General features: G+C 41.6%; 1 protein-coding gene across 1 annotated transcript in view; it reads left to right on the top strand.

Moving 5' to 3' along the window:
• rerg (RAS like estrogen regulated growth inhibitor) overlaps positions 1-14885 on the top strand; it is a 119587-nt gene that overhangs the window by 88786 nt on the left and 15916 nt on the right. The window contains exon 3 of the mRNA XM_062983131.1: positions 13511-13567. Within this exon, the coding sequence (XP_062839201.1) occupies positions 13511-13567 (57 nt within the window). The remainder of the gene's footprint in view (positions 1-13510; positions 13568-14885) is intronic.

Here is a 14885-nt window from a genome sequence, read left to right as displayed (position 1 = left end):
GTTTTATTTTGTACTGAAAAAGGGCAGCCTTACATAACTATATTTATTATGTGGAGGAAATGATTTGCAGCAGACATCACCAAATTAATACCTTGAGCTCAGCTAGCAAATGGCCTTGGAGCAGCAGCGGACATAATGTTCATGATGATAAAACATCTGTGACTCTCAAGGCAGAGCCTCAGTTGTTCCAATTTGGCAGTTTCAATTAATCCTATGCCATTCTACTTTTTCACCTGCTTTTTAAATGACCCAATTTCTCTCCTCACCCCACTTTCCTCCCTTTGCTGAAAACAGTCTGCAAATGAAGTTTGCACCCAGTTCACTCAGTACAGAAGCTTTCCCTTCTCTGTAGGCTCCGCCAAAAGCCACCTGCTTCCTCATCATTCCTCCTCATTAATGATGCTTCTTGGCAGGGGGCTGGACTGGATGGCCCATGAAGTCTCTTCCAAATCTATGATTCTATCATTCTATGATGTTTGCCATCTTGACCATTTCTACTCACTTAGAATCAGTTTGAAACAAATTAGAGAATGACAATGAACCCAAGGAGAAATCATTCTAGAACTTGAGTGCCACAACTTGAGTTCTCTCCTATATTATCACACAATGTATAAATTCCATTGTTGAGAGAGAGAGAGAGAGAGAGAGAGAGAGAGAGGAGGGTCATTCCAGCAGATCTCAGGCCTTGAGTAGGCATTTATGAGCAGAAACACTCTTCTCAGCTGTTTATGACTGAAAAGTCATCACAAGCACCTTGAATTGGAATCAGAAATATATTGCCAGGCACTATCATAACTTTAAAATCATTATACAGTGATACCTTCAGATAAGAGTTTAATTCATCCCGTAACTGAGCCCTTAAATCACTCTTATCTCAAAGCAAATTTCCCATTGAAATGCTTTTTATCCATTCTGCTCCCCAATAAGAAAATATAATTTACTTACTTACTTACTTGATCCCTCCTAGACTGAAGGTTATGGTCTTCCAAGCGTAGTGTCTTGGCGGTCAGACCGTAGGTGGCTGTGGAACCCTGTTCTTGATCCGCATGTTCTCCCGCAGTGAAGACATTGGTTTCTAGACGGAAGGCGGTCCCAGTCAGAGTTGGCTTGACGCGCCTTCCTTTTGGCATTTTTCTCCCTTAAGCCCTCCATTTGTGCCTCTTCCAATTCTGCAGCACTGCTAGTCACAGCTGACCTCCAGTTAGAGTGCTCAAGGCTTCCCAGTTCTTAGTGTCTATGCCACAGTTTTTAAGATTGGCTTTAAGTCTATCTTTAAATCTCTTTTCCTGTCCACCAATATTCCATTGTCCGTTCTTGAGTTGGGAGTATAGTAACTGCTTTGGGAGACGGTAATCAGGCATTCAGACAGCGTGGCCAGTCCAGTGGAGTTGATGACGTAGGAGCATTGCTTCAGTGCTGGTGGTCTTTGCTTCTTCCAGCATGCTGACATCTATCTACCTGTCTTCCCAAGAGATTTTCAGGATTTTTCAGGGGCAATGCTGATGGAATCGCCCAGGAGTTGAGTGTGACATCTGTAGATGGTCCACATTTTGCAGGTGTATAGTAGGGTTGGGAGGACAATGGCTTTATAAACAAGCACCTTGGTATCTCTATGGATGTCCTGATCCTCAAACACTCTCTGCTTCATTCGGAAAAATGTTGCACTCGCAGAGCTCAGGTGGTGTTGTATTTCAGTGTCTAAGTTGACTTTTGTGGAGAGGTGGCTGCCAAGGTAGTGGAAATGGTCGACATTTCTAATGTTACGCCATTAATCTGTATTTCTGGCCTTTCAGAGAGATCAGCTAGTGCCTGCTGGAAGAGCACTTTGGTTTTCTCAATGTTCTTTATTTGTTATAAATAACAAATAATGTATAAATGCACATTCACATGGAAGAATAAAAAGAAACATCAACTTGGTAAAAGCATAAAGTTGTGGCAAGGAAGTGCAAAGCACAAAATAAAGAAGCAGAAGCATCATTTTCTTCATACTGTACTTGTTCCAGCCTCCCTACCTCTCTTGCTCTCTCTCCCTTCATGAAACCAAACAGGCCAGGAATAAAAGCCACAAAAAATCAACTAACCGAGTTCCTCAAAGTGGACAAGAGCAAAACGGACAAGAACACAAGGCATGGAGGTACAGAGGCTGCTCCCTTGAAGCCCCAAAGCCCTGTAGTCTACCGACAAACGTGGGTCCTGGAATGCTTCTGAGCTATGCACTTGCTCTTTCATCTTGAGAACAACTCCATTCAGGACAGGTCCTGGACCAAAAAAAACTCAAATGCACAAATCTTTCATTTTACAATGATTCAGCTTCCATCTGCTGTCCTTTGTCCATCCAATTACAGCATCAGACACTGACAATAAGAAGTAGAGCCTGTAGCATACTGATACCACTCAACCCAAAAACTCCCAATGATATTTCCCAGTGACTGCATATAGATATTGAAATGCATGAGAGGCAAGATGGACCTCAGTGGCACTCCGTAGCACAGTGGCCATTGGATTGAACAAGGGTGCTCCATACTATTTTGTAGCCAGCCTTGTAGATTGGAGCCAAAGCCCTGTAATGTGGCATTTTCTATTGTGCTTTGGAGAAGCAAAGAAAGGTATATCTTTTTGTATAGTTGAAGGAATTCCTTGATTATATCTCAAATAAGGTATGGGTCATATCCCTTTGAGCAACCAAAGCAGTGAGATCTTCAGCAGAATGGGAAAACATGTGCATGGAGAGCTTTTGTCTCCTTAAAGATCTTTAAACACTGGAAACTATGTTGCATTTGAAATACCGCTCCAGCTACCAAGTGGGAAGGTTGGTGTTTCTACCCATCAAGTTGTTTAGATTCTGGATTTTTTATTTTATTTCCTTGGCTGTGATTTAATGGAGTTGCATGTCTTGATGTGACAATAAAAATGTTTACTGTTCTGAAGGGTGTTTTATAGACTGCATATTTTCAGATGCTAGGTGATAAACAATAAGAGCAAAACAGATGTCTTCGTTATAAACATGAATAAACATACACAAAAGACGAAGAAATCCGGCAAAATGCTGGTTGCCTTCTAAGGAACATTTAACAAAGGAGGGTTATACAATGTATTGATGAGTATTTATTCATGTCAGTCATTGTTATACAGAGCTATACACACACACACAGTTCTTTCCTTATCTGTCCTGTTCTAACCATCCATTTATCTTATTTCATTACTGAGCAGTATGGTAACATGATGGCCATGTTAACTATTGGATTATGGGAGTTATCGTTCAAAATGTAATCTTGGTAAGATCTATTTTTAAGAGTCATTTGTATCAGGTCAAAATTGACAGCAGGTTGGAGTGGGTTGCTGTATATAATCACAGGTATAGAGTAGAATCTGTAGCTATAGAGTCATTACAGGGAATATGTTTTCCCTACAATACATCTATTTGAACTCCCACACTATGAATTATTCTGAGTTGCATGGCTGGGTAGCCAGATTTGTGAATTAAATCCCACGTTTATCACCAAAAACAATCATAAAACAAAGCATGTAAAATCCTTAAGTAAGAAAAGCTTTATTTGCCAGTGTAAAGGCACCTTTACTAACTATCCTTTGCAGTACATACAGGAAACAAAGCAACATAAACAAATACACAAAGAGGTGGTTTGTTGCAGTTTGCACATAAAGTGCGTGCATATTACTTAACTGTACAAAGATCCCACTTGGCCACCACGCTTACCAAGAGATGCAACAAAAGCAAAACATTCCCATCACATGCACCAGCTGTGGCATGTTCCGCTTTTTCACACAAAAACTAGACAACTACATCTGCTCCAAATGCAAACAGATGACTCTGATGGAGCAGAGGATCCAACAGCTCGAGCACCGTATTAAGACCCTTAAGGACATTCAGGCACTCGAGCTCTTCTTGGACACTGCACAACACGCTGCTGTAAATCAGCAGCCTGCATCACACCAACACCACCAAGACCATGATCAGGAGCCTTATGGGGAGATCAACTCAAAGGTAGACAACCCTCAGGCTTGGAAGGAGGTCACCCATAGAAGGAGACGCAGGACCAGGCAGCCTCCGCAGAACTCCTCTGCTCAGCTGCATTTACACAACAGATTTGAAATTCTTACATCATTAACATACAATCAGGAAACACATCTTGTGGAGGACCACAGTTTCTTAGATAACACTCAGTGGACCACCCTGGATCAATGCGCAGGGGATAGCCCTGACGGGGACAGTGCATCACCACAGTCACACTTATGTAATCATGCAAATGCTCCATCCCCAATCATAGACCAGGAGCAACAGGAACATCCTTGGGAGAGTAATGGGCTCTCGGATGTATCTCAATGGATTGTCATTGATGAATGCACTGGGGATGTTGAGGAGGAGGACAACACTTTACACCTACATGATTCACTTCAACAGGAACACTCTTCAGGGGACATACACACTGTCTTGCACAAAAGGGACCCTGTCAATCCTCAAAGGAAACAGGTCTTGGTAGTAGGTGACTCCCTCCTTAGAGGAACGGAAGCCATCATTTCCAGACCGGATGGGATGGCTCGAGAAACATGCTGCCTCCTGGGGGCAAAAATACACCATATCACTCAGAGGCTCAGCAGGCTCCTAAAGCCCTATCACCCTCCCCACCTTATGTTGATTCATGTAGGTACCAATGACACCGCTAGGCATACTTTTCAAAAGATCACAAATGATTTTCGAGCTCTGGGAACAAAGCTAAAACTGTATAATGTACATGTGATCTTTTCATCCCTCCTCCCCGTTGTAGGACACGGCTCTACAAGGGCCGGAAAAATAGTACAGGTCAATAACTGGCTCAGAAAATGGTGTCAAGAGGAGCATTTTGGCTTCCTTGACCATGGTCTACTCTTCCAAGAGGATGGACTACTGGCAAGCGATGGGGTGCATCTCACACAAGTAGGAAAACATCTTTTTGCACACAGACTCACAAACCTCATCAGGCGCACTTTAAACTAGATCCACTGGGGGAGGGGAACAACAGCCTGGCGAACACTATATTACCCACGACCACAGGGAACCGCCGAAAGGCTAAACGGAGGGCTGCACAAACACAGCAAGGACCAAGTACAGAGAGCAGAATAATCCCAAATAAACAGTTCGAGGGGAGGTCACAGGGGCTTACATGTCTTTACACTAATGCTCAGAGCATGGGAAATAAGCAAGACGAACTCCAACTCCTAGCACAGCACCACACATACGATGTCATAGGCATCACTGAAACCTGGTGGGATGACTCCCATCACTGGAATTTAACCATTGAGGGCTATAACCTCTTTCACAGAAATAGAACAAAGGGGAGAGGAGGGGGAGTAGCTTTATATGTCAAAAACAGTTACGTTGCAGAAGAAATGCAAGACTGTAATCCGGGAAACCAGCTTGAAAGCATCTGGATAAGAATCAAGGGAACCGGGACTCAAAAAGATCTTGTCATGGGTGTCTACTACAGACCTCGGAGTCAGGATGAAGGACTTGATGAAGCCTTCTGTCAACAGCTGACCAAACAGGCACAAAGAAGAGATATAGTAGTCATGGGCGATTTCAATTATCCCGATATCTGCTAGAAAACAAACTCAGCCAAGAGTACAAAGTCCAACAAATTCCTCACTTGCCTTGCAGATAATTTTAAGGTCCAGAAGGTAGAAGAGGCAACAAGGGGATCAGCAACTCTTGATCTAATCTTAACAAATGTGGAAGACCTGATCAATACAGTTGAAGTGGTTGGATCCTTAGGGGCAAGTGACCATGTGCTCCTGCAGTTTGCAATACAAAGGAATGCTGAAACTAAGACAAGTCAAACACGCATTCTGGACTTTAAGAGAGCTGACTTCCAAAAAATGAAGGAATTACTGAGCAGCATTCCATGGACACCGATATTAAAAAACAAGGGAGTTAAGGATGGATGGAAGTTTTTCAAAAGTGAAATACTCAAGGCGCAAATGCAAACAGTGCCAACAAAGAAGAAAAATAAGACAAGTACAAAGAAGCCAGAATGGATGTCCAAAGAACTTCTAACTGAGCTAAAGCTCAAAAGTGACATGCACAAGAAGTGGAAAAGGGGAGAAATCACCAAAGAAGAATTCAAACGTATAGCCAACACCTGTAGGGAAAAGGTTCGCAAGGCTAAAGCGCAAAATGAGCTCAGGCTTGCCAGGGACATAAAAAACAACAAAAAAGGCTTTTTTGCTTACGTTGGTAGAAAAAGGAAGAAAAAGGAGGCGATAGGGCCATTGCTAGGAGAAGATGGGGTGATGGCGACAGGGGACAGGGAAAAGGCAGAACTACTTAATGCCTTCTTTGCCTCGGTCTTCTCAGAAAAAGAAAGCCATCTTCAACCTCAGCAACACGGAATGGACGAAGGATTGGGGGAAATCCAACCCCAAATAGGTAAACAAGTTGTCCAGGAACACTTGGGCTCTCTAAACGAATTCAAGTCCCCAGGGCCAGATCAGCTACACCCAAGAGTACTGAAGGAACTAGCGGAAGTTATTTCAGAACCACTGGCAATTATCTTCGAGAGTTCTTGGAGAACGGGAGAAGTCCCAGCAGATTGGAGGAGGGCGAATGTGGTCCCTATCTTCAAGAAGGGAAAAAAGAACGACCCAAACAATTACCGTCCGGTCAGCCTCACATCAATACCAGGCAAAATTCTGGAAAAGATCATTAAGGAAGTGGTCTGCGAACACTTAGAAACAAATGCGGTCATTGCTAATAGTCAACACGGATTTACCAAAAACAAGTCATGCCAGACTAATCTGATCTCTTTTTTCGATAGAGTTACGAGTTGGGTCGATACAGGGAATGCTGTGGATGTAGCGTACCTGGATTTCAGTAAGGCCTTCGACAAAGTCCCCCACGACCTTCTGGCAAACAAACTAGTAAAATGTGGGCTAGACAAAACTACGGTTAGGTGGATCTGTAATTGGCTAAGCGAACGAACCCAAAGGGTGCTCACCAGTGCGTCGTCTTCATCATGGAAGGAAGTGACAAGTGGAGTGCCGCAGGGCTCCGTCCTGGGCCCGGTTCTGTTCAACATCTTTATTAACGACTTAGACGAAGGGTTAGAAGGCACGATCATCAAGTTTGCAGACGACACAAAACTGGGAGGGATAGCTAACACTCCAGAAGACAGGAGCAGAATTCAAAACGATCTTGACAGACTAGAGAGATGGGCCAAAACTAACAAAATGAAGTTCAACAGGGACAAATGCAAGATACTTCACTTCGGCAGAAAAAATGGAAATCAAAGATACAGAATGGGGGACGCCTGGCTTGACAGCAGTGTGTGCGAAAAAGACCTTGGAGTCCTCGTGGACAACAAGTTAAACATGAGCCAACAATGTGATGCGGCTGCTAAAAAAGCCAATGGGATTCTGGCCTGCATCAATAGGGGAATAGCGTCTAGATCCAGGGAAGTTATGCTCCCCCTCTATTCTGCCTTGGTCAGACCACACCTGGAATACTGTGTCCAATTTTGGGCACCACAGTTGAAGGGAGATGTTGACAAGCTGGAAAGCGTCCAGAGGAGGGCGACTAAAATGATTAAGGGTCTGGAGAACAAGCCCTATGAGGAGCGGCTTAAAGAGCTGGGCATGTTTAGCCTGCAGAAGAGAAGGCTGAGAGGAGACATGATAGCCATGTACAAATATGTGAAGGGAAGTCATAGGGAAGAGGGAGCAAGCTTGTTTTCTGCTGCCCTGGAGACTAGGACACGGAACAATGGCTTCAAACTACAGGAAAGGAGATTCCACCTGAACATCAGGAAGAACTTCCTCACTGTGAGAGCTGTTCGACAGTGGAACTCTCTCCCCGGGGCCGTGGTGGAGGCTCCTTCCTTGGAGGCTTTTAAGCAGAGGCTGGATGGCCATCTGTCGGGGGTGCTTTGAATGCGATTTCCTGCTTCTTAGCAGGGGGTTGGACTAGATGGCCCATGTGGTCTCTTCCAACTCTACTATTCTATGATTCTATGATTCTATGAAAAAACATGTGCTATTTTGAACAGATGAAATTCATCATTTGGGGAAGCAAGTGTAGTAAATTTATTATCTCATTTGATGGTTTTAGCTATGGGCATTCCCTGAAAGTATGGCTTGTGAACCCATCAGGAAAATCCAGAATAAACACAAAAATGTAAAGAGGTGATTTCTTTCCTGGATATTAATCACATAGTCAAAATTTGTCATTTTTTTTGGGGGGGGGGATCTCCTTGATACAATGTAATAGGTACAGTAGAGTCTCACTTATCCAACTGCTTATCCAACGTTCTGGATTATCCAACACATTTTTGTAGTCAATGTTTTCAATCCATTGGGATATTTTGGTGCTAAATTCGTAAATACAGTCATTACTAGGTAGCATTACTGCATATTGAACTACTATTTCTGTCAAATTTGTTGTATAACATGATGTTTTGGTGCTTAATTTGTAAAATCATAACCTAATTTGATGTTTAATAGGCTTTTCCTTAATCTATCCTTATTATCCAAGATATTCGCTTATCCAACATTCTGCCGGCCCGTTTATGTTGGATAAGTGAGACTGTACTGTAGCTTCATCCTCAAAATCTATAACAGCTAAAATCCTGTTGACTAATCCCAATGAGAGTAGATCTATTGGTTCAATTATTGAGTTACTGTACATGTAAGGAAATCTAATTGATTCAGTGGCTTTACCCTAGACAGGATTAATAATAAGCTTAGGGCATTGTTTTCCTAACATAAAGATTGGACTGAAATAGACAAATCAGTTTAATTGGTCTAAACCATGTAGCCAAAGTTTGACATAGGCATTTATCTATTTAAAACTAGATAAATAAATGTAATATTTTATTGTAAAAACATTGAGAAGAAACATGACATTTCAGAAATGGTTAAATGGATTTTTCCAAAAAAACCACATCTCCAATGCATATTTATTTAACTCGATTTCTAAAAGTATTTGAGGAAATGACCTAAAAATGCAACAGGAAGCAGCTGGCTTTCAAAATGCTTTTAGACATATGTTCCATAGACACTATTAAGACAGAGGAGAAGCAAGAAATATATTTGCCAAATATCCCATTTGAAGATTGAAGAAATAAAAAGGTCACGATACTGTAACACAATCTTAGTCTCAGACTTGGTCTTTTATAAGCTTTATCTCCATGTAGATCAAGTGCTACGGAAACCACAGAATGCTTTCAAGGGTGTTTGAAAACAGAATGCAAATGTTAAGAGTGTTTACCTGAAACTCTCCAGATTTTCAATTCATTCATAAAGCAGATGTTCTCCCAGGATTTAACAGGTCATCCTGTTGACGGATGGACAGTTTATCCAACAAGAAAAAGAACATACTTAGTAAGTTCTTTGGTTTTGTCTTTCATTCTAGCCAAAAACAGAAACAACGGATGTGCATTAAGGGAAAGGAAATCTACAAAAACACACACACATTCACACACACCAATGAACACTGCTTAATATCTAGTCAAAATTTAGGTCAACCTTCCTTTGGTAAAATCTTGCATGCATCCTGTTTTGGACTGATAAGATTGGGTGGCAGAACAAAGTTAATTTGAAGGAAATCATGTTGATGTATCTAAAATTTGGCTCATCTTCACTCTCTACATTTAGGAGTTATGAAGTGCTTCTTATTTGCAAACTGGAAATGATAGTCTGGGTCCTATAAGTTGGCCTCAAATATACTGAACCTATTAAACCAATCATTGAATACCTACTCTAGTCAGGAATACCAATAGTATTAAAGCCAGAATACACTTCTTTTCCTCCTTCATCTTCTCAGTTAGGAAGTGTCTTCCATTGCCAAATACCAACATGACAAGCATCTTAGGAGACACATTCCAACAGCAAGCAGTTTATGGGGCAGGATCAAAAGAGTGCCAAGTTGGCCATTTTCCCAAAGTATAACTCGTATTCAAACTCAACTGTATTGCTACTTAACATATATATTAAGCTATTGGGTAAAGTCACTAGGAGTTTGGAGGTTAGGTGCTATAAGTATGCTGATGATGCTCAGCTCTACTTTTCCTTGTCATCAGAATCAGCTGGGGCTGTGCCAGTAATGAACCACTGCCCAAATGCAGTAATGGGCTGTCGAAAGCCAATAAACTAAAGCTGAATTCCAATAAATGTAGGCTGGCTGGTATGGTGGGTCTGGAAACTATAAGAGTCTTCCTTAGATGGAGTCGGACTCCTCTTGAAGACATAGGTGCATAACTTTTTCACTGGGCATGAGTGGATGCCTTGCCTGTGGCCAACTGGCCTTCCAGTTATAGCCTTATCTGAAAATGTTAATTTGGTAGGTGATACAGAATGTTGGTCGATGTTTCCTTATACAAGACTGGCAGAGCTTTGTGATCTTTTGGGAAGGGCTTTTTCTCATTAGTGTCACAGACACATTTGGTGAGAACACTGACCTTTTTTCGTGACTGCTACCAGGTTGTGGAACTTCTGCTTATGAAAGGCACGGTCGGCCTTCTCTCTGGTCTCTTTCCACTGGCAGGCAAAACCTGTTTTCATCAAACATGCCCTTGGCTGTTCACTACTTGTAATAAACATGTTTTTTAGTAGGCGGTGTTGAGTTATAGCTTCTTTAATATGGTGTAAATGTCTTTTAAACTGTTTAAAGATGTTGTAATTCTTTATTAATAGGGCTTTAGCTATACTTTGTTTAGGTTGCAGGCCACCTTAGATCCTGTACTAGGAGCAGGAAAAGACAGATAACTGAATGAATGGAAAAAAGAAATCAATATGAAACAAAATGAACCATAGGACTTAGGGCATCAAGAATAAATCATAGCTGGATAATTAGCGCCTGCGCTTCACATGGAATAAAAGAGACCTGAAGCAGGAATGAATTCCATCAAGACAGACAAAGTTATGGCTTGCGTTGCCTGCTCTGCAGGACCACAGGCAAGAGGTCTGGATTTTTAATTGAAATGTCTGAATATGGAATGAGACATGATTCAGGCAAGGACGCTGCCCAAGAAATGTACTGCTTTAAATTGCAATTACCACAGGCCCACGCTGGTGCCATGCAACTGTCAGAATTAATCAGCAAGCACTTCCCGTACCTTGAGCACCTGATGCGCTACACTAGTAAACAATTGAGAAATCACTCTTGATGGCCAAGCCTCTGAGTCTCAAAATTTTGACAGAAACCTGGTGAATTGGCTGTCAAGGTCTTTTGCAAAGAACAAGTGCCTGTGAGATAGACTTTGAACCTGGGTCAGGTATCTTGCTGTTGTTAATGTAGCCAAACAGATGCTGTTGTTACAGCAACCTTTCTCCGTCTTCATGTTAAAGTTGGTGATGGTAGTAACTGTTATCCCAGCAGTAGCCCAATTTACAAAGATCTTGAAATTCAGGAGTGGGTAACTGCAGGAGGTTTAGGAGGCTTTATTATCTCCCACCAAGAGAGATTTTCTCTCAAATGTTCAGTAAGGAATTTGGTGCATTTTTACCATTGGGGTGACATGTTAGGGAGATGGGGGTTTTTTAACAACACAAGTCACATTCTGTCCTTGCCACCCTATATGAGAGCCATGCGTGAGTTAGGGACTTTTACCCTAGCTCTCAAGACCTGGCTCTTTACTAGAGCTTTTAATCTATGTTAATTTTATCAATATTTGTATGTATGTATTTTTATCCTTTACAATTTTATCTTGTAAATCACCTAGAGCATCTTGGATGGAGGGCGATTAATAAGTAATTAAATGAAGAAGATGATGATGATGATGATGATGATGATGATGATGATGATGATGATGTCCACTTCTTGTTTTAAAAAAGGCTTTTCCCAAACCTAGCATATCCTAGAGGCAGGGAGACATGACCCACATATCTCCTAGGGTGCATCCAGCCAGTGCCTAAAATGCACGAGCGCCTGCATTTTTACCCGGGGCATCCAAATGACACCTTAGGTAAAAACTAATTTGTTCAAGACAAAGCAGGACAACTTTCTCCCAAAGTTATTTGATAGCTGGAAAGACCTGATTCTTTCAGAAGACCTGGATCTTTCCAGCTGTGGGCACTGTGTGGATTGGACCTGGGGATCACGTCATGTGACTTCCGGTCCCAATCCACACATCTGTCTCGGGATTTTTGAGCTCCTGAAGCCCAGAAACCCCAAAACAACCCCCATCCCCTCCCAAACACCCCCAGAAAAGCCTTAAAAATAACTTACCCTGTCACCATTACCATGGCACGCAGTGATGGCACACCAAGAGAAGGGGGGCAGGAGCGATTTTCCGACTCCCCCCTTCTCCTGGCAGCACAGTAATGCCAGCTGGGTAAGTTATTTTCTTTTTAAAAGGTTTTCCGGGGGGGGGGGGTGTGTGTTTTGTGTCCAGATATTTCTTGAACATCATCTCCAGGAAAGCGCGGATGTTAGGTGGTGGTGTGTGAACTTCAAGCTGGGCCCAATCAGATTTCAGAAACTCAGTTGGGCACAGGTAAAAGCCCTGTATAAAACTGCCCCCAGAGGGCATGTGGGGGCCAAAAGTTTGTTGGCTTTTTTTTTTTGGAAGATATACTTTTGAATGTTTTTTTATCCTGATGAACCACATTTTGTCCAGCCCTGTTATAGGCTTTGTTGTGGTCATTTAGAATGGGTCCTTTTATTTAACACTCTGCAACAGATGTGAGCAGAAGGTAAGCAGTGATTGTGTGAATGATCTTTGGATCTTTTGAAGACCAAAACATCTGGAGAAGGTCTCTGATTTAGTAAGAGACACTTGGAGAGTGGCAGGACCACGATAACATCTTCTGTGTGTCTCCAACAAACATTTTTCTTCCTAAAGTAGAGCTTGTGAACAGCACTTTTGCAAAATATATCTTCCAGCAATTATGGCCAGTGGCCAGGCTAACTGTGATTCTGAAAGTTATGCTCCAAAAAGTAATTTTTACAAGCTCTGACTAAGCCAGAGCTCATAAGAGATCATAATGAGGAAAAATTAGGGAGAACACATGTTTTGCCTTGAGCTCCTTCTAGGAACAATGTGATCTAAATGTAGCAATGTTATAAAATATTGTGAGATTATAGGGTTAGAGTGTTCTTAACCACTTGCCTTTCTCTGCAATATTTTGAATGTGGTATTTCCTTATTTAAGAATTTTGGATACTGTGTGCTTTAAATTTTGCTTTTGATTTGTTTTTGTTTTTTTTGTTTCATACAATAGAAGCATGGCATGCTAGATATGCCTTTCAAGAACTGTGCCCAAATTTCCAGTTGTCTGCACAGAAAATTCATTAGAGCTTAAAGTTACCAGATGTCCATTATTATAAGGCATGACCTTCTTCTGAAGTTTGGAAACCTTATCTAGTGGTGGGATTATGGTTGTTGTAGTTCAGCCACATCCAGATCACCATAGCTTCTAGCCTGAAATATAGTATAACAAGCGAAAGTGCCAAAAATACTATTCTAAATTAGGCATTATATTCACTCCTTTGACCTGAATTTTTTCTCTCTTTTTCTCTATAGCTCTTGTTGTGCGTTTTCTGACCAAACGGTTCATATGGGAATATGACCCTACACTTGGTGAGTTATTTTCTGTTGCCTCTAATAATGAGTTATGCTAGAAAGTTAGTGTATAGTGCTGAACTGGGCTATTAGTAGTAAGAATGAGTTACCCCAATGGTACTGTACACACTTTGCACAAAGAAGACCCTATTTTTTCTCTATACTTATGAGTAATGCCGGTATTGGCACCTTGGATTGTAATGTCCATTACCCTTCACTCTCAGCTACCCTGGCCAGAACTTATGGGAGGTGCTGTCCAGCAACATCCAGAGGACCATAAGATGAAAAAAAATGCCTTTTAGGGACTGCAATCTCCCAGGCAGGAAAACAAGTTGGTTGATTCTGAGAGATGAGTTTCAAAAACTTCAGGTCTGGCAGTTATCATCTAAAAGGTTCTATTGGACTTATGGTAGTCCAAAAATATTATCACATGGTGACTTCCATACCTTAAAGGAGCTTCCACAGTTCTCCAATCTATCTCCAAATTGGTCTAGCACTTTGGATAGTTCCTTTCAAATTTTTTTTACTAAAACCTGATCTGAATTCACTATTCCGACTGGGATATTTCTGGTCAGAGCTCAAAAAAAGTTATTTTTTTCAGGCTGTGGCCTATGATAGCAGATAACAGGGGAAAAAAACCTAGAACAAAGGTCCTCATGCTCCAGGCAGCCAAAATTTCCAAAGTAACTCCAAGGCCAAAATTGCTATCTGCCTATGGAATAGGGAATTTGGGAAGACATTTTCTTCACCATATTTTTGTGTTGTCATCTTGGTTTATATTTATAATATGGTGAATGTAGAACTTGGCTTTTGCTGACATAGATTTAGAGTTGGCTAGGCTCAGGTCTTTGATACATCTTTTAAAAAATGTACATAATATCCTCACCCAAGGGTCACCACACCTGTGGTGCTTTTCGTTCAACGTAATGAAAACCACCCCGATTATTTTGGAAGATGAGCCAAACCAATGCTGTTAAAGAACTCTTGCCTGCCAAGACACTAGCCAATATAACCTTGATCCGACTCAACCTCCAGCAAGGCAATTAGAGCTGAATTTGAAGCATCAATTCATCAAGCATTCTTGGGAAGGGGGTTCAGCCTTTTTTGAGAACTCCTGGCTCTTCGTGATGATTCAGATTCTCCAGACTCTTCTGAAAACCAAAGGATTTGGCTCTGTGGCTGTGGTCTGCCTCAAAATAAATAGTGCTGCAGAGCATCAAGCAAAGTCAGAATTTGTTTCATGCTTTTTCTGGCAGTTTCTTTTGATTCTGTCATGCAGTTCTGAAGTCACATATTCTTTAAAGCAAGTACAATTTAAAGAACACGCAGAAGACTG

Source organism: Anolis carolinensis, chromosome 5 (genome assembly GCF_035594765.1).
Source record: "Anolis carolinensis isolate JA03-04 chromosome 5, rAnoCar3.1.pri, whole genome shotgun sequence".
NCBI lineage: Eukaryota > Metazoa > Chordata > Lepidosauria > Squamata > Dactyloidae > Anolis > Anolis carolinensis.
Note: the sequence above shows the minus strand (reverse complement) of the source record. Positions and strands in the feature narration are given on the sequence as shown.